The sequence below is a fragment of the Bolinopsis microptera genome, chromosome 7 (assembly GCF_026151205.1).
Source record: "Bolinopsis microptera isolate Bmic1 chromosome 7, MBARI_Bmic_1.0, whole genome shotgun sequence".
Classification (NCBI taxonomy): Eukaryota; Metazoa; Ctenophora; class Tentaculata; order Lobata; family Bolinopsidae; genus Bolinopsis; species Bolinopsis microptera.
The window spans coordinates 16,884,541-16,910,245 of record NC_087078.1 but is presented as its reverse complement, the minus strand read 5'-3'; the positions used below and the strand labels follow the sequence as shown (position 1 = coordinate 16,910,245).

The 25,705-nt window shown below is 37.7% G+C and overlaps 3 protein-coding genes across 3 annotated transcripts in view; 2 read left to right on the top strand and 1 right to left on the bottom strand.

Annotated features, from left to right (window-relative positions):
* Positions 1-3,745: 3,745 nt before the first annotated feature.
* LOC134818444 (DENN domain-containing protein 1A-like) overlaps positions 3,746-25,705 on the top strand; it is a 33,406-nt gene continuing 11,446 nt past the window's right edge. Inside the window, exons 1-9 of the mRNA XM_063828007.1 lie at positions 3,746-3,825; positions 12,366-12,421; positions 12,565-12,608; positions 15,321-15,367; positions 16,438-16,545; positions 16,800-16,959; positions 18,054-18,230; positions 22,158-22,227; positions 23,204-23,331. Of these exons, the coding sequence (XP_063684077.1) occupies positions 3,806-3,825; positions 12,366-12,421; positions 12,565-12,608; positions 15,321-15,367; positions 16,438-16,545; positions 16,800-16,959; positions 18,054-18,230; positions 22,158-22,227; positions 23,204-23,331 (810 nt within the window). The 5' untranslated portion in view covers positions 3,746-3,805. The remainder of the gene's footprint in view (positions 3,826-12,365; positions 12,422-12,564; positions 12,609-15,320; positions 15,368-16,437; positions 16,546-16,799; positions 16,960-18,053; positions 18,231-22,157; positions 22,228-23,203; positions 23,332-25,705) is intronic.
* LOC134818452 (calumenin-A-like) overlaps positions 9,633-25,705 on the top strand; it is an 88,894-nt gene continuing 72,821 nt past the window's right edge. The window contains exon 1 of the mRNA XM_063828020.1: positions 9,633-9,636. The gene's annotated coding sequence lies outside the window, so the exon portion shown is untranslated. The remainder of the gene's footprint in view (positions 9,637-25,705) is intronic.
* Positions 18,488-20,846, bottom strand: LOC134818397 (protein FosB-like). Its single transcript, XM_063827923.1, has 3 exons — positions 20,048-20,846; positions 19,574-19,696; positions 18,488-19,333 (listed from the first exon to the last, which is right to left on the bottom strand). Exons 1-3 carry the CDS (start codon positions 20,543-20,545, stop codon positions 19,121-19,123), a joined length of 834 nt encoding a protein of 277 aa, XP_063683993.1. The 5' UTR covers positions 20,546-20,846; the 3' UTR covers positions 18,488-19,120.

The following is a 25,705-nucleotide window of genomic DNA, read 5'->3' as shown; positions in this document are numbered from 1 at the left end:
CAACGCATGGCCGGTAATTAGCTAATTGAATTTTCGGCACAAGGACCAGGTGGCAGGTTGCATATTACATATACTTAAATATAGCATAACATATATTTTATGTCAATTAATTATATTAATTACGTCGCAAGAATGTTATTTGGTTCTTGTACCAGCTAGCTGCATGTTTGAAGAATTAAAACAAAATTTTATGACGACTCGTCAATGAGCTGTTAGAATTATAATAACAACATGTAAAGATGTAAAAATGTAAAGATCGGTAATCTTTAATATAAACGCTACAGTTGATGAAATAAATGAAGGCAAAAAATCATTAACAAAATATATCGCTTATCGCCTTATAAAAGTGATAAAATAACTGCAGTTGTTAAATAGAACTCAAAGAGTCTGAATGAAATTAACAATATCGGGAGCAATTAACAGTAACTGACCAATACCACTAATCAATCATTATATTTTGATACTTCAGATTCTGTAATTATACGATTTTCCTCAAACCTATATTATATATATATAATACCGACCATGATCGATATTTAAGTATAAAATGGCTTTATTAAAACTTTTAATCTGTGCAAGTGTGGCTGAACTCCTATGTGACAACTTTAATATCACTAAATATCTAAAAATCTCTAAATTACTCTAAATGAAATTATCCATCGCATCATATTATTATTATATTAGTGCAACTATAAGTGCCTAATTCAGTGAGGATTTCTCTATCGCAGTTGGATTGCAAAATAAAACACGTGGCAGAAGCATGAACTCGCTCATCAAAACCGGCCGCATTATATAGTCAATTTAATTCTGAGCGCCAAACACGCATCCGATAGTAAACAACAAAATGTTAACTCTCTGTCTTCTCTGTTCTCTTTACCAAATCCAACGAGGAAAAAGCGGAATCGCAAATCTTAAAGTTTCAAAATTAAAGATATTTTTTGTGATCAATATAACAGTGCATCATGGATATAATATTAATTATAACGGCAGAATGGCCATAAATTTTTACTCGAAATCACTGTCGCTGTGTTGACACTTGACCAGTGTATTTCGGAAATAGTTTCCGCTTTTTCTTCGTTGGCTTTGGTAAAGTGGCTGCAAAATCGTCTCGGCGGATTTGGGCATTTTCTCCTAGCTTCTGAACCCTGAAAGAAATTGATATCTTTAAATTTATTCAATAGATTGATTTAAAATCTTTGGATATGCCGGTTTCGTTTATACCAGTTTATTAGTATAACTAGTGTAACCCGGCCTTCGGCCGGGATTTCACTGCCGCAGTTAAAAAGGGTAGGAGTATTTACCCGCTGAGTCTAAACCCGCATTAGGTGACCCAATAGTTTCTTAAACAATAATCTCATAATCAGTTATTTCTTGTGGATAAATTTAACTCCTTGAACAATTGGAGTTCTTTTGGACACCAGACTATTCGGAAATCGGACCTGAAAGAGTTTTAACCTTACAAATTGAACAAAAAAATTAACAAAGGATTAAAAGCTTAACTCGACCTTTCGGGAACAAAAGCAACAGTCATAGATGTTCGTGGAGTATCAGAAAATCACTAGTTAAAATTTGTATCGAATAAGAGAAGATATCGATTTGACAAGAAAAGATTTATCGCAGACACGCGCCACGCGGTTTACTTAGACGCTTATCCAATGCGAAATTCAAATATGGCTCTTTTTGTGAAATTGATGGCGAGTGAATTAGTAGCGCCGCGCTACAAGAGTATCACCCGTTAAATACAATATGGTCTGTAATATTGTTACCTGGGACCTCAGGCTATCATGTTCATAAACATATAGAGATTAGGCGGAATGTTGCTCTAACCAGAGCCCTCTCGCTTGCAGTAGCGCGCGACCGCCGTAGGTCACGCAGTACGCGTAGGCACATGGCTATGTGAAGGCGGAATGACAGGCTGAGCGCGGCCCAGTAATAAAATTGTTGAATGCTTCAGCTAATTCATTTAATTAATTATTAAACCACCATCGTACAATTGCAATCTTGTTTTACTACTATACGGATGATCGATGTATATAATATAAAACGATTTTGTTTTAAAATTTTTCTGTAAAATTTTAGAATTTTGACACACCGCGCGCGATTAAAAATATGGACAAGATTTAACAAAAATCGAGCTCTTTTTATTGATCTTAAATACAATATTTTCACTTATCAATACTGAAAACGGTCATCTGACTTCGGATGTCGTTACTTGACCTTATTTGCTCGTTAAAGCCAATTATGTTTGGCAACAATTTTGGATCCAATGTCACCACCTTTACATGATCGAACAATCATCATTGTGTATTCTGTGTAAAATTATCTTTCTCCCGGTTGTTGCGACAAGTAAAAATGCTCTTATTAGGGAAAGGAGTTTACTCGACGTTTCAATGTAACTACATCGTATTCAGAATACATTACAACAATGCGACTCATAAATAATACTCCAATCCGGATTTTACAATCATCATTGTGATGTATATTGTGATTCCTTTGAGTTTTAGCTAAAATTTATGCTAAAACATCATTTAGCTGCAATATTCAATTTATGTAGTCCACTGCACATGTAGATATATTCAGTATCTAGAGTGCAGCATGTCTTTATTTACAGTTATGACCCTTGTTTGATCCAAGCTTCTGATTCTTTCGTAGTTTTTGTTTTCCTGCTTGTGACTGTTTTGCTGTGAAACCCTGCTACATATAGTCAAACACCAATATACTGGGCCGTTGATATACAGTGCCCTATTAACTGTACCCTGACTAACCACAAACCCTGCAGCCATTTGCATTCCTTCCAATAGAGCTTAAAATCCATAACGTGGATAAGTAAAGCCCTGATTTACTGTGGACCCTATTTAACTGTGACTGTTTCCTTGCAATGAATCGTGGTTTACTGTTGTATAATATAGTAGCTATATTTACAGTACGCTAAAATTGAGATTTACCCTTCAATCATGATTTCCTGATCATCCCGGTCGAGTCAACCAAGGAGATTTCACAAAGTGAAAGAAGTTTTAGATCTTTTTCGTAGATCATCTAGCAGAGTCCATAGCTCAGCGCTCAATTCCTAAACTTGTGTGTTTCAAACCCAGACTTGTTGCTTTAGAGGCGGACCTTCTAACCACTTGATCAGTTAACTAACTTGGTAACTTGGTAAGGTTTATCCTCGTAGCAGGAAGGGTCATCAGATGTCTGACCACCGTGATGGCGTGTAGTCTACCAAGGAATTCGACCAGCTGCACGTATAACCGGAAACCGGAGGGTTATCCGGTATCAAAGCAAGAAACTGCGACAAACTGACTTTGAAGCTGGCAAACGTTTTCTCGGCTTTCACTTCACTCGGCACCTTATTCCACAGTTTGGATCCTTTTACTGCGAACGAGCTATCGTACAGTGTCTGGTTTCTCATCGAACTCAACTTTGATAGAGAAGGAACAACTGCTTTAATGCACACTCCTCATTATATAGAAGATTAAAAATAATTCACATATTATATAAGCCAGATTCTGGGCATTTTAGACCCTTTCCAAGAATTTCTTTACACCTAGCTATTGTTCAATGATTAAACTGCTTTTACAAATCCCATCTCTCTAGACTGGCTTACATAATACGTGGATAAGTTCTTTGTACACAGTAGATTAGTTTGTTAACTTGTTAAAAATATTTGTGATGATGTTTTTCATGAATATTTGATTCAATTTGAATTAAAGGAGCCCTTTTTGGCTAAAAACAGTTATTTCATCTTAGATTAATATATCTTAAATCCTCTCAGCAAAGGCAATGTGATGTGAGGCTGCAGTGAAAGATGACTGTAAGCAGAGTCAAGTAAGTAAGAGTTTTGTTCAGCTTTTAGTATATATTGGAGAAGAAAGGAAACACACTAATCAATACCACACCCATTATCATATACAACAAAGATTCTGTCTAGAAATAACTATCAAAATTGAACAAAAAATGCTCATGTTAGAGCGGCTCTCCAAAATGAAGACAACAATTACAAAGGTCTTTACTTTCTCTCCTTACAAGTGAAAAAAGGTAACACCAAAACAATGGTGTCTCATAGATTCATGAGTCATGAGTGTACAGTAATAAAATCAGTGGTCAACTGGGGCCCCGGCCAAAATCACAACTCCCGGCCCTTCCCGATAAAACATATGTAGAAACTATAAAGTAAAAATACTGCACTGCAGCTAAAACTACGGCTCAACGTAAACTACAGAGCCTAACATTTATGGTAAATTTTTGTGAACCGAGCCGTATTTGGATGTGGGATTACTTTTAAATCCCGAGTTCCAGATAAAGTAGCAGCTGAGGGTTATCCTCAGTTCCGAGTTGAGGATTAGAAATTAAGTATGGATCTCAGGATAATGAGGATTATCCTGAGTTGGTTCACAGCACGAAGTTGCGGTTTAATCCTCAAGTCGGTGAGGATAAGCCGCACCTTGAGTTTAATCCTTCCCGATTGCATCACACCAGCCTAAATTATTATCAAATTCATGTTTCAATTTCTGGCTTCAGTTTGACTACCCCCGGCCCCGACAAAATGGAAGATTTCCCGGCCCGGCCAATTCTCAGTGGTCAGCCCCCGCCCCGGCTATATTGGGGCTCCCCGGCCCCGGTCAGAATCCTGCCCCCGGTCGACCACTGAATACAATACTAATAATATGGAAAAATGGAAGATTTCCCGGCCAATTCTCAGTGGTCAGCCCCAGCTATATTGGGGCTCCCCGGCCCCGGCTATATTGGGGCTCCCCGGCCCCGGTCAGAATCCTGCCCCCGGTCGACCACTGAATACAATACTAATAATAATAATATTGAGTATTTGTTGTGATGTAGAATGTTTTTATGTTCTTGATATTTGATGCTGAAATTAAAGGTTTAAATCCCGAACTGAAATATAAACTGGCTTGCTAAAGTCTTGAAGCTTTCCTGAAGATGATTTAATTTCATTCATTTTGTAGTACCAAGCATGAGTTTTTAACATAGTAGGGCTAGAAAGGAGCATCGACAGACAAAGTGAAACAAGGCAAATAACTGGTTACTAAATAAAAATAATCAAAGTTTCGGCACTCATTGTCCTTTAACTAAGATTACTGACTTAATTAGGAGATCCCAACTATAGTCTATAGGAACTAAAACAAGCAAGTAAGGCGATCCCTAACTTGGCTAAACATACATGGTAATTAAAAATAATATGCTCAGGTTCTAAAAATAATACATCCAAAAAAGGGGTTAAAATATTAAGTTATTTAATAGCGATACTTACCGCAAAAAATAGCACTGGAGTCATTTGCCTTGTTTCACTTTGTCCTTCGAGAGCTGTGATGCCCCCTACTAAACACTACAATAATTATATTCAATATCTCATTCTGAATGAATTAAAGGATGAGGGGACCTTAGAATTTACTTCCAAATATTCGCGTTTAAGTCCTGTGAAAGTGTGTAGAATCAAAAAATACGCCGGACTGTGAAATCGATAATTCGTGCAATATCACGCCGCGCTCCTATTGGCTGATAGCAATTTTGGGCTGTGACGTCACTTATGTGTTAAGACCAACGCACAGTGTGCCCGCGAGCCCAATTTTCTGCAAAAAGTCAGTTTTTTTCTTCAACCAGCCTATTTTCAATTTAAAACCACCCTATCCAACCTAAAATTGCATAAGAAATCGTTTAAAGGGGTTTTAAAGATGATTAGAAGGATTTTTGACCTCATATATTGATTTAACCTGATTTTTTGTGTAAAATTACATTTTTTTGCCGTTTTTTGCCATATTTTTGAACAAATTACAAAAATAAGTGACAAATTCACTTTGGTGAGCATCCATAATTTACGCTATCTGTTAGTATAGGACATTTAGAGTAATCTCAGAAAAATTTACAGTGTGATATTGTGGCATGATTTTTTTATGGGCCATCAAAGGTTTAAGATTATACAGAAATTTTGTGAATTTTAGGACTTTTTGATTCCATTTTTAGACCATTTTATCACTTATATCAATTATAAACTACTTCTTTGTGTTTTAAATGGAAAGAGGTTATCAAGAGCTTTCATTTGATACCTCCATACATGGCTTTTGATCAAAATTCGAATTTTCTGGGACAAAAACAATGTTATTTTGAGCTAAATTGAGTTACGCGCTTACAAAATAAGGTAATTTAGCCCCAAATTGCTGATATTTTCTTTTTTAAAGCCTTTAAATCACCTCAACAAGTGTTTCCGGACCTTACAATGACCAAAAACACTTAAAAAGCAATCTTGATGCTCTCAAACAGTTCAGAAATCATTATTTTTGCAATTTAAGGTCTAAAAATGGTACATTTAGCCCTTTTTTAACTTTAAAGGACCCTAATTTCAATAAAATTACCAACATTTTAGGGCAGTAGCTGAAAATAGTTCCCAAATAGTCATTCTTAGGCATAACCATACCTAAAGGTTACTTTAAAACACATGTGGAGACTCTAAAACTGCCCCCAAGATTAGTTAAGGGTAAAATAGTGATATCCCCATATTTTGGCAGTCAAATTTTTTGAGGGAGGCTGGGGGTACTTTAAATGGCCATGGGAAGGTGTCAGATGACAAATTTGGGTTCCCCATTATGTTTTTTCTGTCAATGTAAGGTATCAGGCATAACAAATAACTTAGTTAATAGTTCCCAAAACTGCGATCTGGAAGTTGATTCTGCACTTTGGTACCATGCGAACGAAATTTTTTTCCTTCAAAAATGATGAAAACATCGAATTTTGCCTGCAAAAATCGAAATTTCGTATTTTTAACCCAATTTTTATTGGATCTGGCCCCTAACTCCATATAATAATGATGAAAAACAATGTTTATGGTTTTAGACATGTTTAGAGATTATTATTCTAGTTTATATGCGACCAATTCATCCATTAATTCTTATCCTATTGAATTTTATTCATAAATTTCATACCAATTTGGTGTATATGATTCAAAATATCTCAAAAACTAAAAATGATAGCCCCTTAATTCTTTTTTTGTTAGAAAATTCAGATTATTTCTGATCAGATCAGGCTAAACTTATCTGGAAAGCAAATATCACCCAAAATACTTTTTGCAGCCTCTGGGCACACTATGCAACGTGCGCGCGCACCCTTTGCTCGTGTCAACATTTTGTTCTGTTCTGTTTTAATTACGTCGTGTTACCTTTGGCGTTTGCGAGAGCGGTATCTTTGGTTGCACTGAATTAGTCTAAGTTACGAATAATTCTCTTTAATAATAATAGTTAAATGTAACTCAGAAAGGCTTTCTTGTAGTTGTAGTAGGTATTTCTATTTATAAATAGCTAAGATAAGTAGCATCCGCTAACTAAACCACAAACTGCTATTTTGTTTTGACTTGTTTGAAACCCGATATGGACACAATTAAAAAGAATGTATGATGTAGTAGAAGACATTTTACTAGCTGGCCCTTGGCGCCTCTAGTCCTATCTGAGTACGCACGTGCGGTTTGACACTGCGCTTGTACCGGCCTTTAGTTGTACACTCATTTATAATTTACCGTTTTAGTTTGCTGTGACTTGAGTGTAAAGCGTAACGAATGTGGATGTGTTCGTCTGCTATGCTTGGTATAATATTGCTTGGTGTAAATAGTTGCAAATCTTGCTTACGTTATAAGTAGTGTCACATAGTGAGTTAGAACTTAAAAGCTTGGTGCTTGGTGCTTGTCCAACTGGAATGAAGACATGCATTTCATACCTACCCGATCCATTTTTATTAGGACCGTGTTGTGTTGATATGACATGTTGATATATCAACTGTGGTATAACGAAACAGGGAGTTGCTAGGTGTTGCGTTGGGAGCTATAAATATACATAATTTACATGCCTTTCTGTGTGACTTCAATCTTATTCCAGGTGTATCTCGGCTCATGGTTATCGTAGGGTGATAATTCTTTTTTCAACCGGTCATAAAAAGTCTCCTCTCGATTGGTTATAGGCTCGTTAGTATCGTAAATTGTTAATTTGTTCTTAATTAGTAATTTAGTCGGCCCGCACGCTCATTTTACCTGTATTTCTATATGCGCGGATCAGAGCAACTCACATAATTGACGTCACAGGTTCAAATTGTTTTGGCTGGATATCTCGGCGCGCGAATGAAATTCAACTTTGCGGATATTACTAAAGTGGTTTATACGATTAATGTAATAAAAGGATTTGCACGAGAAAAAAACTTTTTCTCCCCTCATCCTTTAACTTGTTCATTCGGCCATGATCATGTCTCAATATTGTTCATCGTCAAAAATAAAACTTTTCCGTTATGGCCACAGAGCCTTATGCTTGTTCAAATGACATATTTCCAGCTCAATAAGATCAAGAGTTTTATCGAGGATTGTGACTACATATTAATACATCTTCTTTAAGTTTGTATAACTTTTTAAAACCTAGTTATGGTCCTACATAACACGCCCAGGTCAAGATTTATGCGAGATTGCGAGCCAGACTCATCACACAAAATTTGTAAATAAATGAGGAAACAGAAAAAGTTTAACTTAAAAGTTGAGGGAATTAGGAACTTAACATGTATTTTATACTCTTAAAGTTAACGTGTATTTTATCACTTGTTTATAGCGTGAAAACTTCGACGTAACGCGCGCGAGATTTTTGCCAGATTTTTGCGAGTTTCGTTTAAATCTCATAGCTAGGCTCACGATATCGTGAGATTCTCCGCGAGATTTCGGCATCCTCTTTCAGCACTACATATTCGGTCGCGCGCTTGCATTTTCATCGCTTTTCAGCGTGTTTATTCAATGTACTATATACTGTCTAAGTCTTAAAGGATACTAGTTGTTATAAGATCAAGATTCACAGTGGTTACTATAGTTACCATGGTTACCATTAAAGGAGGTACTATTCCTGGCTACAGTCTACTCCATCTTTCTCAGAATATACTTGATACTGCCATAGGCATAGTGAATATTTCTTCATTAAAAGTTTGAGAGAGGGTCTCTTCAACTGGAGAACTGACTTATTAATCCTAGCAGGTAATTAACTCTGGATCCTTATCACATTGATTCCATTCTAAATTCTAGTATAGTACTACCTGAAGTTGCAGGAACGCGCGAATATCTATATGTAAATATTACAACGGTATGTATGGAATCGTGGCCTAGTTGGTTAATTCATCGTTTCCTGATGAGCAGATTGCGAGTTCGAGTCCCGGAAAGGATAATTTTTTCCACTCTTTTGGCAATTATGAATAACTATACTAATGAACTAATAACTATACTAATGAATAACTAAACCTCTGTAATATAATTAGCATATAATTAGCAAAGTGAAATGAAATTGTTATCCGGCCGCGGAGCGGCCGAAAAATTTATGGTAGTCGTTTTAAAAATATATGGTAGCCGTTTTTTCTTTCCAGACTGGATTCCTAGTCCCTTTTTAAATTTATGTCACTGGGAACCATCGTGCTACGAGAGGCTTACCACGTTTACAATATGTAACATAATATAATTCATAAAAATACGCACGTAAATTGTTCGTTATTTATGGATCCAATAACAGCGACATACTTACAATTCTGAGAAATAAACATCGAGCGACATAAAGCAACTTACTTACAATTTCGCTTACAAAGGGACTCGCGAAATCTTTTTAAATAGAAAATAATTTGTGGGGCAAGAAATCTTGCAGGCTGGGGGGGGGGGGGGGGGTTGGTGGGGAGTACATTTCGCCACTGCACGTGACACGTGAAAATCGCACTTTTAGTCTCAAAATCCAATCTCATCGCACTTTTTTTAGAATCTTGATAGGGGATAACACGGTAACACTTACTTAGTACTTACCGCTAAAAATAGCGCATAAAATATGAATAAAATGCTTTTATAATTTACACAGTTCTGTACTTATGTGTATCTGTTAAAGTGTTAAGTACAGGGTGTCCTAAAAAGGGCGACCACGTGACCAAGCGACCACGTGACTTATTTAATAGCCCTTACGTCTTAAAAATTCGCAAGTCAAGTGCTATGAAGCTTTGGACACCCTAGCTTGTATGTTCTTAATCTTCCCACCATATTCTAAATATGTTGATTCCCAATAAGCTTATGCATCTAAGGGCAAAAACGAAAATCGGAAAAGCTAAACTATCCGACCCTTTAGAATAAAAGTTTCGTTATTCACGCGGCCATTTGGTCCTCCGATTAAAAAGTCACGATACTTAAATAATATCAAGAGAATGGTAGGACTAATTAAACTGGGTTTGATTTTTCAGAAAAGCAGTAGTTTTAAAAAAGATACATGTTTTATTTCTCTTGCCGACAGTATTATTTAGAATTAGAACAAAATTTACTCAGCATGTCCTTGACACAATGAGATTATTTAATGGTAACTTGTGTAACTATCTCGTGTTGCTATACTTCCAATATCTAATAACATATAATTCCAGAAGACAGGCCTGCATACATCCAATGTGGAGTACATTTTAAACGAATTAGATCACGTAATATTTCTTATTACTTATCACAGTACGAGTGATGATATGAAATTTCATTTAAAGTTTAATTGTATCCTCTACATATTATTAAATGAATTTTGTGTCACGTAGTGTACGTGTTTTTTCACCTGGTACTGTTCTGGCTTCAGGTACAGGATAATAATAACACCTCATTCACCTCATTATTTCTGTGGGTGAATATAATGATTATTAAGATATTTTCTTTTTGGAATACAACATTCCAAGTAGCTCGCACAATGAATAACACAATGATGCAATTCTCAGTATTCCTCACTTATTATTTAATGTAAATATTTACTGACTGTAGTAATGTTGTCGGTTAATCTAATATAGTCAAATTAGAGCGTGATTCAGTAAGTATGATTTGTAGAGATGACATGATCTCAGCAGTACAACAGCAAGCATGATATCAGATAGTTCATCTTTGTTCTTGTAAGGTCAGCGGATATTGATGTGTAATTTGTTACACACAGATAATTACAGCAATGGTCATTGTCCAGCTATAAGGTTAGACACCCATAATAATAGGTGGTAAGTGACAAGTATAATAAGTAATATGCAGTTCATTACTTGTTATACTTTAAAAAACAACTACTCGATGAATCTGAAAACTGTTAACCTAATGTTCGCTGGCAACACCATACGCTTGTCCAGGTAGGTATTAGATTATTTGGGAGCAGGAACGGCTTTCTCGCTTTATTGTTAAGAACAGTAACACAAGGTATGGTAAATTGGAAAGAGCAACCCTACTTCATGGAGAGAGCCCAGTTGGGAAAATAAAAGACTTAAAAGTTGCGAAATGAAAGACTTATAAGTCTTGACCTCCAGTGGACGTCTAACATTGACAAAGCTGTCAACAAAGCCTAATGACTAATGAGTTGTAGGGTGGGTCAAAAGAACGCTCATGCTGAAACATATTCGTCATGCTTAATTTCAAAAAAGTCTCATCAGACTGCATGTTGAATACGCTGTACACTGTACAGTGTACAGGTTTGGAACCCGCTTGCAGTACACGGAAACTGGGGTATGATTCCCCGACTGGAGGATGTGACGGTATAGGAATCCTGAGAGAAAGGCGCAGCTTACAACTCTCCTCGATGAGAGGGGATATATCAAAATTGATTCGGTTTTATAGTTTTATAGTTTCGCTAATAGATTAAAGAAATTTCCAGTCAATGGACATTTCTCTGTCACATTTAAACTTCAGGATATACGTTCCTATCATTTAAAAACTGTACAGTAAATTGAAGATCATTTAACCTTGCCCCATTCCGCTTACTTGTAGCGATTAAACCATTAAAAACGTTATTAAACTTAAATCAAATTATAAATTTAAAAATCATTTCGCGACAGGGTTTGCATAAGAAAGTAATTTAAATTTCGCTTTTAATGAAAATGACAGGTCCTTGATACGTTATCTACTGTAGATAAGTGGTATACTGTTAGAATGTGATATCTGACACCTTATTTTAATCTGTCTGCCCCACCTCTCACCACCTTACAAGACCGGAAATCATGTCATAACTCATGATGACTCAGTTCAATTCTGATTAATATCCAGACCGTATATTTCAAATTCCAAGAGCAGTTTCGATTAATTTCAAGTGATAGTGGGATAAGATTTGGTTCAAAGCACAAGATTTCACTGGTTAGGGTTCATATCTCAAAACATGATACTGCAAGAGACATTCATTTCCGCAACATCGATGTTATGCATCCATATATCAGTTTGTTCAGTTATTATATTAGATGTGTTGATATTCCTCTTGTTTTCTGAAATGATGAAGATATATAATAAACATATAGTTCAGAGACAAATGACAATCATTTAGTACAACAAACTTTTAACATGTATGTTGCGTTGTTTAACGATTTTAATAATCCCTCAGGGAAAAAGCGGACAGGATATTTGAATGTTATTTACAGCTCGAAGTTGTCGATGGAAGTTAGTCATTTTGTTTTGTGACTTGGAAGCGTTTATACTGATTTCAATGACAATGATATTATATTGTTAGATTCTTCGCATTCCTAAAAGGATGTACATAAAAGTTAGTCGTTAGTCTCAAGCAACAATTTATTGAATTTCAGAAAAGACGGTTACATACAAGTATCCTGACAATTTCGACAATCAGGTGAGTTCATGTTTTTGTTTTGGATTCATTACAACCAGTCTTTTTCCTTATTATTCCTATCGAATTTCGATTTGGTTACGACTTCATAAAAACTGTAACCAATAAGGTCTACTAAAAATAAAATTGGCGCGCGCTTAAACAATAGATTTGACTTAGCTGCGCCGGTTTTTCGGCACAAGCGTTTTATTTGTAAAACGCGTTGAATTTAGGATAACTTGGATCGCGCGATTTTTGTTTTAGTAACTTTAGACTGGCTGAAATCACTTAAAACATATCTTAATCATTAATGTGCATTAAGTTTTAACTTTGGGCATGAAGGAAAAGTCATAGCACTTGGGCTACCACAAGCGCAGGTTTACACCAAATTCTTTCTCATATTAGTAACTCGTTGATCGCATTTATTAAAGGGTTTTCTTTTATAATTACATTTATTTCGTATGACGCATCGGGGAAGCCCTGTCCTACAACATAGTTAGTTGCAAATGATCCATTTACTAGAGGGTAGTGGTCCCCATCTTCCAATTATCCGACACATGTTAATTTTGTTTTCAGAATTTTTGCATGCTGAAAGAGGCCTTAAAATAGTTGCACGGTGGTGTTTATACAGATTAGCTTTTTAAAATGTGCTTAATTTGTTCCTGTTTGAAACTGGTTGTGTACTATGATGTCTCATTGTAACGCCCACCGTTTACTAAATTGGATCCTCGTTATTACACTTTAAATGCACCCTTACTATTTGAATATGCCATTTCGAGGCCAGCTGGCAACATGCTGCGTTCTTATATACTAAGGGGGGGGGGGGGGGGGGGGGGGATAGTTCACATGTTACATACTATACAGCTGGCAACATGCTGCGTTCTTATATACTAAGGGGGGGGGGGGGGATAGTTCACATGTTACATACTATACAGCTGGCAACATGCTGCGTTCTTATATACTAAGGGGGGGGGGGGGGGGGGGGGGGGGGGATAGTTCACATGTTACATACTATACAGCTGGTCTAAAGTTGAACAAGGTCCCCATTTCTACACAATAGCCACACTATGCCCAAGGGTTATTTCTACCCAGAAGCTACACTATAACTGCTGCTACCTGATACGAAGTTACACAATGAATACAAAGTAACACAAATGATGTTAAAATCGAAAGGAACCAAAATAATCGTATGTGATATGTTCGGAAACGTTGCCCATGTGTGCTCATTACCATCGATCACCTTTAAAGTCACTCAATTCTATATACAGCCAGTTGTATAACTGCCATCCCTAATAGTGATTTGCACGGGTAGAAAATTGGTCTATTTTTCCTTTGAAATTTCCTATAAGTGAGCCCAATTTTGGAAACCTTTTTTCCTTTTTTAGCACACTTCCGATTGGTATGCTGATTCACAGATATGTGATTTCTCTTGGAATAAGAATAAAATAGGGTCTAATTATTCTATCTTTGGTGTCTGTTCTTTTTTGCAATGCATATCATTTTTTGTAATCGAAAAATGTCGATATTGGAGGGGCTACATTTTATAACACAGATGGAATTCCGTCAATGACAGACGATAATTAATGGTTTGCACACAAATGGACAACGGTTGGGAACATTCCTAGATCGGTGGTATGTAAAATTTTGGTGTACTTTGTATCAGTGTCACCTAGTCTAGGGAGTAGCTAAGGATACATTGGATCTATGCGATCTCCTCGGTCGACTCAGCCGAATGATAGGAAACTTAATTGAGGGTTAAATGAGGAGGGGTACCTGTTAAAAGTTCAAGAAACTTCCTAGGATACCCCTTCAGTACATACTGTAAACATAGTACTATTATTAACTATTAACTATCAGGGAATATCAGATGGAGGATAAGTAAAAGGTGGCTCGAAGAGGGTAGAGGGGGTCTAATATGGCCAAAATCTGGCTACGTTATTATATCGGTCATACATCCGGATCCCGACAGCACTGTCGCAGCACTCTCGTGGCACTGTGGCGGCATAGTTCCAATTTTCAATCATGTATTACCGTAATATCTGTACCATATACAATTACCCGGTTTTTAAATTGACGATATCAAAGCTAAGAACTGGGGAATGATTCCCCACTGCTTCTGCTATACAGAGAACAGCACTAAAGGGAAGATATCTGTTTTTGTTCTCGAATTACAATTTACACAGCTTTGCCTCTCCCGTCTCAGTGTCTACCGAATAATAGAAAATAGATCTTAAGAGCCGACAAAACGTTGCTTAGGTGGCTAGAAGTCATAAAGGTGGCAATAAAATAGTCCCGACAAAAAAGTTAGTTGTCGGAAGCTCGACGGAATTGATACGTCTCGGTTGCTTGGGGGGCTTTTTTGTCACAAAAGCGACATTGATCCTGGTACAACCACAATTGCAGTATCAATCTTTTGCCTCTGACTGACAATGACTCTAAGTAAGAAATTAATATTCATACTGTATTCAGCTTCTTGTATTACTAATAGAACTCACCTATGCCAAAAGTATGGTGATACCCGGCAGCAGGGTATCACCGGCAGTAGCACCGATTATTAAACCAACCCACATTCTAGAGTTTAACCTTCCTTCCTCCCTAATGACCTAGTAATTTCATCAGTTTCACCCCGGGTTTCGTGCCCAAACTCGGAGAGGAACTGAAAATAAGACTCCAACTAAACGGCACATACACTCAAGTAAATGATGTAATTAGTCCTCTAAATGAATCCCATTTCAGGATATTCTGCACAATGTTCCGGTGTTCTGTTTCCCGATCACCAACATGTGAGTATGAACAATTTTATAGAGTAATTTGGTAATTAATTAATTAATTAAGGGAATTAATTTGTTTGTTTATTAAGTAATCCATTAAACACAGCCCACAGGTGCAATGTCACCTTGTTGTCCTGTCTGCACACTTGTACTACTCCCGCACCGTAATTTGTCAATCATTTCCATCCTGTAATACAGGAGAGAGGAGACTTACTTCGGGTAATGAACATAGCTTTGACTAGAATGAGGAACAATGTAGTCCTGATAGACCCGGGGCGCGTCTGCACTCTAACACTCTAATTATATAACTCCCATATTGCTACCACACTGAACAGTGCACTTTTGTACCTTCTACCATATTGTTTATTATAAGTAGATGAACACAGTTCCTCTGGGAATAACACCAGTATCTAATAGACGATGACTTGAGTTCGCACCGTATTAGTATTACACATTTACAACGTATTACCTGTTTGACGTTTTATAATATTACATAATATAACCTTATCTCAACTAATGAGTTGTTCTGGTTTCCTAGAAAGTGCTGGAGCCTTTTAATTTACAGACAATTAATGTTCTCTGTGATAATGACCTAACAATCTACTGACGATTGGCATTGTAATTATATTATCAGAATACAAATTGTTTTAGTTGTTAGCAACCTTATCTCTGTATATTAGCATGTATTAAGTGATAGGAAGTGTCGCTGTGTGAATTTTTTATTTTTATCGATTCCACGGAAATATTCTCATTGAAATTCAACACTTTCAATTTCGAAACATTCCAGAGTATTGTCACATGTTAGTGAGCCATGAAGTACATTGTGCCTCAATATTGGAGTATTAGCTCTCGCCTCTCATGGAAGTAAATGGGTCGGATAACCCATAAATTGTACGGATTCTGGATTTATCATAGATTTTGAAATCGTTGCTAGGCGATCGTATCAACTTAAATGCATAACAACTTGATTTCTTGGAAATTAAATCCACCTTTATATTTCATATAGAGTCATCAATACTACATAAAACCAATTTTACTTAGAAGTTCATTAAATGAGTAAGTCTAATGTTAAGCTCACTCAGGCAGGCGGGCAAGTATTTTGGTTTTACTATAACGAACTGTGCGGAGTCAATGTTCTCTTTTGGCTACTGCTATACTACATCAGCCACTACAGCTATATGCGTAGTCAGGTACTGTTAATCTACATTACACTTTACTGTACCATACCGCTCTACACTACACTAGTCACTACACTACACTACACTACACTACACTACACTACACTACACTACACTACACTACACTACACTACACTACACTGCACTACACTACACTACACTACAATCAGAGAGACTAGTCCTAGATTTTGGATACTAGGTTAAGGGTTAACCTTATGAATTATATTGGTTTCACATAATGGTCTGGTTTGACAGTTTCTTTTCAGCTACCTCCCTTGGCACGACTTCTTCCACCGATTTGTGCTGATGGTGGAGAAGATAATGAACGTAGCCCAATACAAAAGGAACGCTCACGAAATTGTCGGCACTCTCTACCGCTCCCCTGTACCACCTCCTGGACCCTTTTCTTTTGATGCCGGATCTATGGTGAGTCAGCCTTTGGAAAGCTGCCGCCTGCCTGATATATCTCATGGACCTAATTTGATACAATTTAAGCACCTTGGCTGGAGCCCAACCTTTCTTGAGGATTCAAAACACATAGCCAAATTAGATAGCACGTGACTGATTACCTCCCATGAGTAATCATACAGAGGGCGTGAAATTAGTGTGTCCCGATTAGTAACGACCACAATCTCACGGCGACACCAAAATCACCAACACTGCCTAATTTATCGAATTGAGGCCAAATCTTTATTTAGCCACTATTTTACCCTTTATCATGTTCATCACCTCCGTAACGGATATTTACGTACTGATTAAATTACAAGTTTACCCATTTATCTTATATTGCACAATATTACGGTAAATAACGAGCCTTATATAAAAGTGTTAAAAAAATCAGCTTGTATGTAAGAAAAATTTCTTGCTGAGCTCAGTATGGAAGCCTCGTATTTGCGATGATCTAACTTGTGAAGCTAGACATGTGCAAACATTACGCTATCTGCCTGCCGGCAAGTGAGGACAATTATTAGCACTCTCACATAACTTGGCATAATGACGAAGTAGACCGTCCTCAGTCAAGTGTGATGAGGGGAATAACACCAGCAAATTGTAAACACTCTGAATGTACACACTCTTTTAATCGCACTTACACTCGACACACGCGTCATGTACAACGGAAATGTACTCTCTCTCTCTCTCTCTCTCTCTCTCTCTCTCTCTAGTTGAAGCGGCGATGTTACGGATTCTCACCCTTACAATGCTAACACTCCAAAAATAGCCATGACTTGCAGCTATACTTTACCTCCTTGCTAGCTCCCCCTTATAAAATGAAAATCTGACACTTTGCTAGGTCACCCTTATAAATGGACTCCCAACCTTCTTAAGCAACATCAATAATGAATATAAATAAAGTCAGAGCGTTAGATTCTTCAGAAATGTCGCACTTATATTCACTCCAAACCCTACCCAGTGAAACTACCACCTCCATCATTACCATTTTTAGCCCCAAAATGAGACAGCCACAAAACAATCAGGCTGCTCCATACCCACTCCTAACAACTAATATCCTCACTCCCCAGCTCTGCAAGCTGTCTGTACCAGATCACCAAGGGCTGGTGTCCCTCTCAGAAAACAGGAACCAGTCTACCCTCCTTCCTCTGCTCAACACACGGTGCCTCTACACACTCTACATGGCCCTCATCATGGAGAGGAGAATTATTCTGGTGTCTGATTCGCTGGATAGGTGCTCAGCAGCCGTAAGTTGTCGGGTGTCAGGTTAGAGAGTAGCGTGAGAAATTTCAGCATTCTGTTTTTCACGCGCGGCTCAACTCACATACTTTGTGTAAGTCTCGTAGTTAGTTGTGTGTGTGTGCGTGTGTGGGGTAATATGACACTATCTATGTGTAATATTTTGTTGGTTTCTGTGTTTACTTGGATATGGTAGCTACTAGCTACTATAGTCCAGCTACGGTTTGGTAGATGTAACAGAAGAGAGCACAAATAATACAGGGTATTTCAAAACAAAAATAAATTACTTGATAATCTTAAATAAGCAGATTAGAAAAAAAAACACAGGGTGAATCCGCATCCTACATGCGGACCATATAAATGCTGAAAAACATGTAAAAATTTTACAAAACTTTAACCTATGTCACCCATCCGGAAGTTTAAAATTTGAAGTGAATTTAACCGTAAAAATAAGTAGGAAACTTAACAAATCATTGGTCAAACAGTCATAAAACACTCAGTTAAATCTAAATAACTAACAAGTAACACATCGTAATTATTCCTTTTTTAGATTAAAAACCCCAAAAATATACCCTACTAAGATGAGGAGGACTAGAGCCACGTTACCATGGTAACCACTAGAGTACGCTAACAATTGTTCGACATAGTCAGTTTATAAGTGTCCAAGAATCCAAGTATTATTTTTAGTAGCATACAACCTCCATTTCAGTTAAACTCCCTCGTGTTCCATAAAAATCTCTGTCCCAACACCAATAAAGGGTACAGATTCTGAGTACAAAACCAGCGTTCTTAAGTATTAACACTGATATCATAAAAACACTCGACTTGAAGTAATCTGAAGAAAAAGCCTATTTCCAACCCGAAAACAGCTATTAAAAACAGCTCAAATAATAGTCCGTCAGTTGAAAGGATCCAGCTCTTGCTTCATACTGGGCGTCTCAGGCTCTCTTTTGACGAATAGTTCAGCGAAGGTGGAGGGAGGGAGATCTTGTGAGAAGCCCGGGGTGGTGGGTTTGTGGCAGTAGTGGGTCTCCAGCAGCTGTTTCAGCTCTTCTTTTTCTCTCTGTAAAGCCCCGATTTGCTCTTCCAGGTGCTTCGTTTTAGCGATAACCTGGGGTAGAAAGTTTGGTGAGTTTACAAGTCAGATTAAGAAATAAACAGGAAATTCAATTTAGGAAACGTGGTGCAGTGGTCAAAAGTCAAAACCACATTTTGTTATGAGCAGGCAGGAGTTTCGAAAGTAAAAACTGAACGAAGGATCAAATATCTAGAGAAATCGCACGGATATATAAAAGAAATCCTATCTGCATGATTACAATAGGAATTAATTAGAATTAAGTACTAAACATACCTGGTTATATTCGCTGTCCACATTGGTGCTATGTGCTCGTCTTTTCTGCCGACACTTAGTCGCTGCGATCTTATTCCTTTCTCTCCTTATCCTACGCTTCTCTTCTTCATCTTTCGATAGAATCTGAAAAAATCAGGTCGGTTAGAATGGCTCGAGATATTTGATAAGTGAATAAACATGGTTTAAACGGATTCTAAAAACTTTGGTATTATAACATGCCAGTGCCATACGGCAATGGACAAGTGACTCAGAAAATATAAAATATGTGTACACTCATAATTATGTAATATGCTATTCGCATATATTCGTGACCAAAATGTCAATACTCCTTGTTACACACGGAGGAGCTACTTTTAGTTATTTGTTTAGACCCCTCTCACCAGGACAATGAGAGTTCTAGCATGTTAAATTATTAAAGAAACTGGCTTGATAAGACAGTGTAAAGTCTAGAACATGATATGAAACTGTACTCACTTTCTTTTGAGAGTGATGAAGAAGTAGGAGGGCCATGTTGATAGAGTCGTTAACAGAAGCGCCAGTAATAGGTCCGGGTGCCCCGCTAAAACTGCTGGAACTGTCCATGCTTTCAGTTTTACTGGTGTCGCTGCAGGTGCTGCTTCCACATGAGATGGGGCTAGCGTGAGAGACGCTGGTAGGGGGTATGTAGGTAGGAGGGGTAGGACACGCGGCGGGAACGTAGGACGGGGTGCTGCTAGCGATGGGAATGTAGGATGTAGACGGAGCACAGGTTACTGGTATGTAGGATGTTGTGACTGGAATGTATGGCATTTGAGTCCCCCGGATCCCACAGCTGGATGAGGGTCGAGAGTCATGGTAGGAGAAACTGGAAGTTTTTTCTGGTTTGGTTGTGGTCAAATTCTGATAAGCCTGATAAAGGTCTGTGTTTTGGTCCCATAATCCACCGAACAATTCCTTTGCGGCGTCTGGTGTACTGACCATTGCTAGTGCCATTTTCTGCTTACTTGATTTAGTACTGACTTTTTCTGATTCTTCTGAGGTCTTTTTCAGCTGTTCTGACTGTTTTTCGGGTTGATTAGGCTTTTCCAGGGGTAGACTTCTAGGTCGAATGATAAAAAAAACTGTCTACACTGCACAAGTTACACGAAACACAAACGACAAGATTACGAATGACTGCAAAGTCTTTGCAAGCTCTTTAAATAATCTGTGCTGATGTGCAGGCTTCCTAATATAGGCCCACATGCCTTGCCTTGGCATTACGCACTAACATACGTCAGCACTCCGCCTCCTAGTTACTCCCAAATACGCCTTATTTGGAAGTGGGCCGTGCTGTCACGAGGCCCCCTCGTGACGCGCGTCGCACCAATGAAAACGCTGGGCTGCCCACGTGACCGAGCTGCGGCTCAGCGTGCTGTAATACGCAGTACGCACGTGCTCTCACGACATCTCACTTAGTCTATCACGTGACGCCCTCGTGGTCTCACGTGCGCAGCGCGTAATCAAATTGCAAAGTATCATATTATAGCTGTAGAGCTGTGCGGAGTGGGTGATGTAACTTTCTAAATATAGCCAAAGTATGGGCTTTTGTTGATCGATTTGCACTAGATTTGGCTCTCACTCCCCAGTAAGTTGTTGATTCGTTGAGTTGTGGTTTAACCGTTATCAACCTAAAAGTATGGTAGAGCATTTTTACTAATTCGTATCAGCTGACACATGCGTCCTGCCACCTGCTTGACGAACCAGCGGTGGCATGCAGTGAGTCATGCCCCAGCTATGCAACTCTAGCTTGCGGCGCTTGACTTGCAAATAGCCAAGATATGCTGACGAAAGTGCAAGCTTTTTTAAACCGACGTGTCACGGATGACTGGTGAAGTGATGGGATATGCACATTGTTTTGGATGAAGAAAGTGTGAAGTGTCGGGGCGGGGCGGGGCGGGGCGGGGTGTTGTTAATGACGATTTAGTAAAGCACAGGTAATGACAATAGATAACGGCTTCTCTCTATGTGATAGATGATGACGTAGAATAACAAATGATATCTGTGAGAAATGTAGCAAAGTGTTATTTATGTCTCTTACATAATTTATAACGCACTTTGCTTTCGGTCATTACGTTTGACAGCGTTCAAGTGTATTACTGATTAGTTATTACTATATATAACTAGTAACTAACATAAATTCCATGTTAATTATAGTCCATACTTGATAAGATATCAAAGAACATGACGTATTATTGTGATAGTTATACCTTGGTGTGATGAATGATGCGCAAATACCAACTTGATCCCCGATGACAGTGTAATATCTTGTCCCCATATTTCATGACAAATGTATGATGGGGAACGTATATATTAATCTATCTGGTGCTCAAATTAGATTAAATCTCTTAATAGTTTGATAGACTTTCCTGAAGATTTCACGTACTTTTATCTGGAATGTTAACTATGTAAATAGCAAATTATGGGCGGGATACTCCGTGATTGGAAATTCCTCATGTCCCTAGCTTTGGAAACAGGTACTGGTTCAGTATTTTTTCATATTCAAAGATAGTCATTGAAAATCCGACAAAATTTCTGCGAGGGAAGTGTTTTAATTACTCATTTTCAGGTATACGCTGCCCGGGATTTGTTATTTCCCATGTACTGGCAACATGTCTTCATACCTGTTCTCCCTGAAGGTCAGTCAGTCAGTCAGTCAGTCAAGTCAGTCAATCAGTCAGTCAGTCAGTCAGTCAGTCAGTCAGTCAGTCAGTCAGTCAGTCAGTCAGTCAGTCAGTCAGTCAGTACCCCTCTTTTTTATACCACAAAAACCCACTTGTTATTCAAAAATTTATAAAATATGCGATTCTGGATTCATTAATACCGATTTTGTAGGAACTCATATCACATCGATACGTCATTGTGCAATGGCTTTCTAATCATACCTATTCTGTGACCGCATGATGCCATGTTTTACATATTATAATAAAGTTTCGTTAACATAATTATAACCTGAAATTGAAGGTTCATGATGAGCAAACCCAATTAATCAAATTTACTGTAAGGAGTAGAATTTCTTGAGAATATTTATTTGATTACATCAAGTGCTCCTTGACCCCATGTCTGATCCCTTATTACTCGAAACCCTGAATATGGCGTTTCTTAGTGTGTAACAAATTGCTGTCCTCTCACAAATTTAATAAAATTCACACCGTCAAAATATGGGCGTATTTATACTCCCAGAATACTACTTGTCGTTATCTGTTTCACAGAAGAACGGCTGAACTGTAACCGAATTACTTACGCTTCAAAACTCACACTGTAACCATATATAGTAAAAATAAAAATCCGCGTGTTAATAACGACTTGGACCTATGTGTGTCGGGTTACCAGTATTAGTAACACTTGTACAATGTGGCACAATGGAATCCACTTCTTTAGTAGTACGGTTAAGTAATATGTAGGAATTCTTATAATACAAGTGATGAGCTTTTAGTACATTATTTCTTAGAGAAGCGCTCCACACTCCACAGCACTAATGTGTTTAAATACACAGTGGTATGTGCTTTGTGTACTATATTTACTATTGAGGACGACGTATAGTACATGATTCGAAAATGTTAATTATCAAACTCCGGAGTCTTGGGAAGATTTGAAGTTTGAACCCAATTTCAGCTCTGATAGACTACGTTGCGGCTCCAATGCCTCTGTTGATAGGTCTCCACAAGTCACTTGAAGAACGAGCTAGAAGAATATGGGGTGAAGAGCTAGTTCTAGTGGATCTTGATAACGATGAAATGCAGGTTTGTTCAAAATCAAATAATGAGTGTTGACAATTTTGCAATATTTACTGCACGACTACCTAAGCTGCACGTTTTAGTTAATGATTTGAATATACCCATACATACCTTATCAGACCTTATAGTTATTTGGACGGACATTATATGAACGGACATAATTATGAACGGACATTAATATGAACGCTAGAAGGCACTCAAAACCATTAAAAATCCGAATTTTTTTCATTTTTTAAAACTTTTTTTTATTTCAGAAAATGATTTTTAGCAGTAAAAGAAGTGTACATGATCAATGTTTAATATCGCATATCATCTTCATCAAATGGGTTTTCGTGCATGAAATAGTTCAACGTTAAAAAATTAACCTTTAAAATTAACCAACGATGGCCTATAAAACGTTTAAGAACTTTTCATTCACAATCTAAATTTGAATACAACGTTAAAACGCTGTTCAATTTTAAACGTTGCTCATATCAATTGGTTCATCTTTTTGGGCGTTCGTGTAATGTTTTTTATCCCAGTTTCAACGTCTTTTCAGTTTCAATGAGTCAGCTAGAAACTTGATCTCTATTTCTAGACTTTCATAATGATCATTAGGCTCACAACAGCTGGCAAAATAAGTTAACCTCCTTTCTGGCTCACCTTTGGACTGCTTCAGAAGGCTATACTATATATAACTGTCTAATTGAATAATTGGAAAAGAACTCCATCAGGCCTAGGCCCTAGCTGAACCAAGCGGGGAGTTGATACACCTTTCACAAGCAAGAGCCACTTTGGTCTAATTGCTGTGAGGTGTCTCAGCTACGCCTACATATGGGTTGGGGGTTCCCCGGTCCCCCCTTTTCTTTTTTTTGGCTTTGCTGTTTGGTCTGCGCTGATCACCATTATTTAGGACTCGACATGATTTAGTGTTTCACAGTGTGGGAGCTTGGGAGTAACTCTTAGAGGGAATATCTTCGATCAGATTTGCAAGGGTTTTGCTTGACCGTCCTTTTTCCAGTTCCTGCTCTCATTAGCGATTCATCAAGAGCGCTTTTTCCATGGGATTTATTTTCGTTGAATTACATAGTCTGAACTCTGATATCATTGTGGAATGTGGTAATATAATTTCCCGAAGCTGCAAGATTTTGCAGTTTTTAATTCCCGGGTGCAGATAATTATATAGACTTAAAATAGAATTAAAGTCGATGTACCAAGCGCTTCAATTTTATATTGGAGAAACTCTTTAGTCTCGTCTAATAGACAATATCCTTGGCAACACGATTTACCGTAATATATGTAGAGGCTGGAACAAGTTTGTAATGTTGGCGGGGACTAGCTCATGAACTATGTTGTTGAGTGCCATAATTTAGTTGACTTTTTCCGCAAAGTGCCCCTTGAAAACATCATATACTAGTAGAGTTTTCTGTGCCTCCGGCATACCAAGGAGAACCTTTCCGTCGTTAACTTACGGCACAATAAAGTTCTCATAGTATATAGTTGTCATATTCTGGACAAAAAGTTCGAATTTTTGAAAAAAATTCAACGGACTTTAACTTGGACGGACCTTAAATGAACGGACTTTATTTGAACGGACATTAAAATGAACGTTAAGGCCTCCAGCGTTCAATTAATGTCCGTCCAAATAAGGTCCGATAAGGTGGTACATACGTTACGCCACTGCACAAGTGAGAGTCTTTAATGTTTCAAAATTTCTGATAATTCCGTATATGCGACCAAGGGAAACTGCTTTTTTTAGGTAAAGGAAATTGTTCAACGCAAAAATAGTGTATAAATTATAAACTTTCAATTCAAATAACTAAATCCTTGCAGTCTTGACACAAAAATCATACCAAAATCAGTCCGTTCTCCAATGAACATACAACGCTAAGTAAATACAAGACTAATAAATACTGTACGGTAAATTAATACAAAAAATGAACATGACATGCATTGTGATTGTCTAGCAGTTTTTAATGTATTCATACAATACCATAAGGCGAAGATCCAAACAAACCACCGCCATATTCATATCCATCATTATAATCATCATCGTTCTCATTAACAATACCATAAGGCGGAGATACAAGCAAACCACCGCCATAAGGCGAAGATCCAAGCAAACCACCACCATATTCATAACCATCATTATAATCATCATCGTTCTCATTACCAATAGCATAAGGCGAAGATCCAAGCAAACCACCGCCATATTCATATCCATCATTATAATCATCATCGTTCTCATTACCAATAGCATAAGGCGGAGATACAAGCAAACCACCGCCATAAGGCGAAGATCCAAGCAAACCACCACCATATTCATAACCATCATTATAATCATTATCGTTCTCATTACCAATAGCATAAGGCGAAGATCCAAGCAAACCACCGCCATATT

Excerpts from the sequence above, each read along its gene's own strand:
- LOC134818397 (XM_063827923.1), bottom strand. The coding sequence starts at position 20,545 with ATGGCACTAGCAATGGTCAGTACACCAGACGCCGCAAAGGAATTGTTC. Across the intron at positions 19,697-20,047 it reads TTCATCACTCTCAAAAGAAA|ATTCTATCGAAAGATGAAGA; the intron begins GTGAGTACAGTT and ends TGATTTTTTCAG. Across the intron at positions 19,334-19,573 it reads TGGACAGCGAATATAACCAG|GTTATCGCTAAAACGAAGCA; the intron begins GTATGTTTAGTA and ends TTTCTACCCCAG.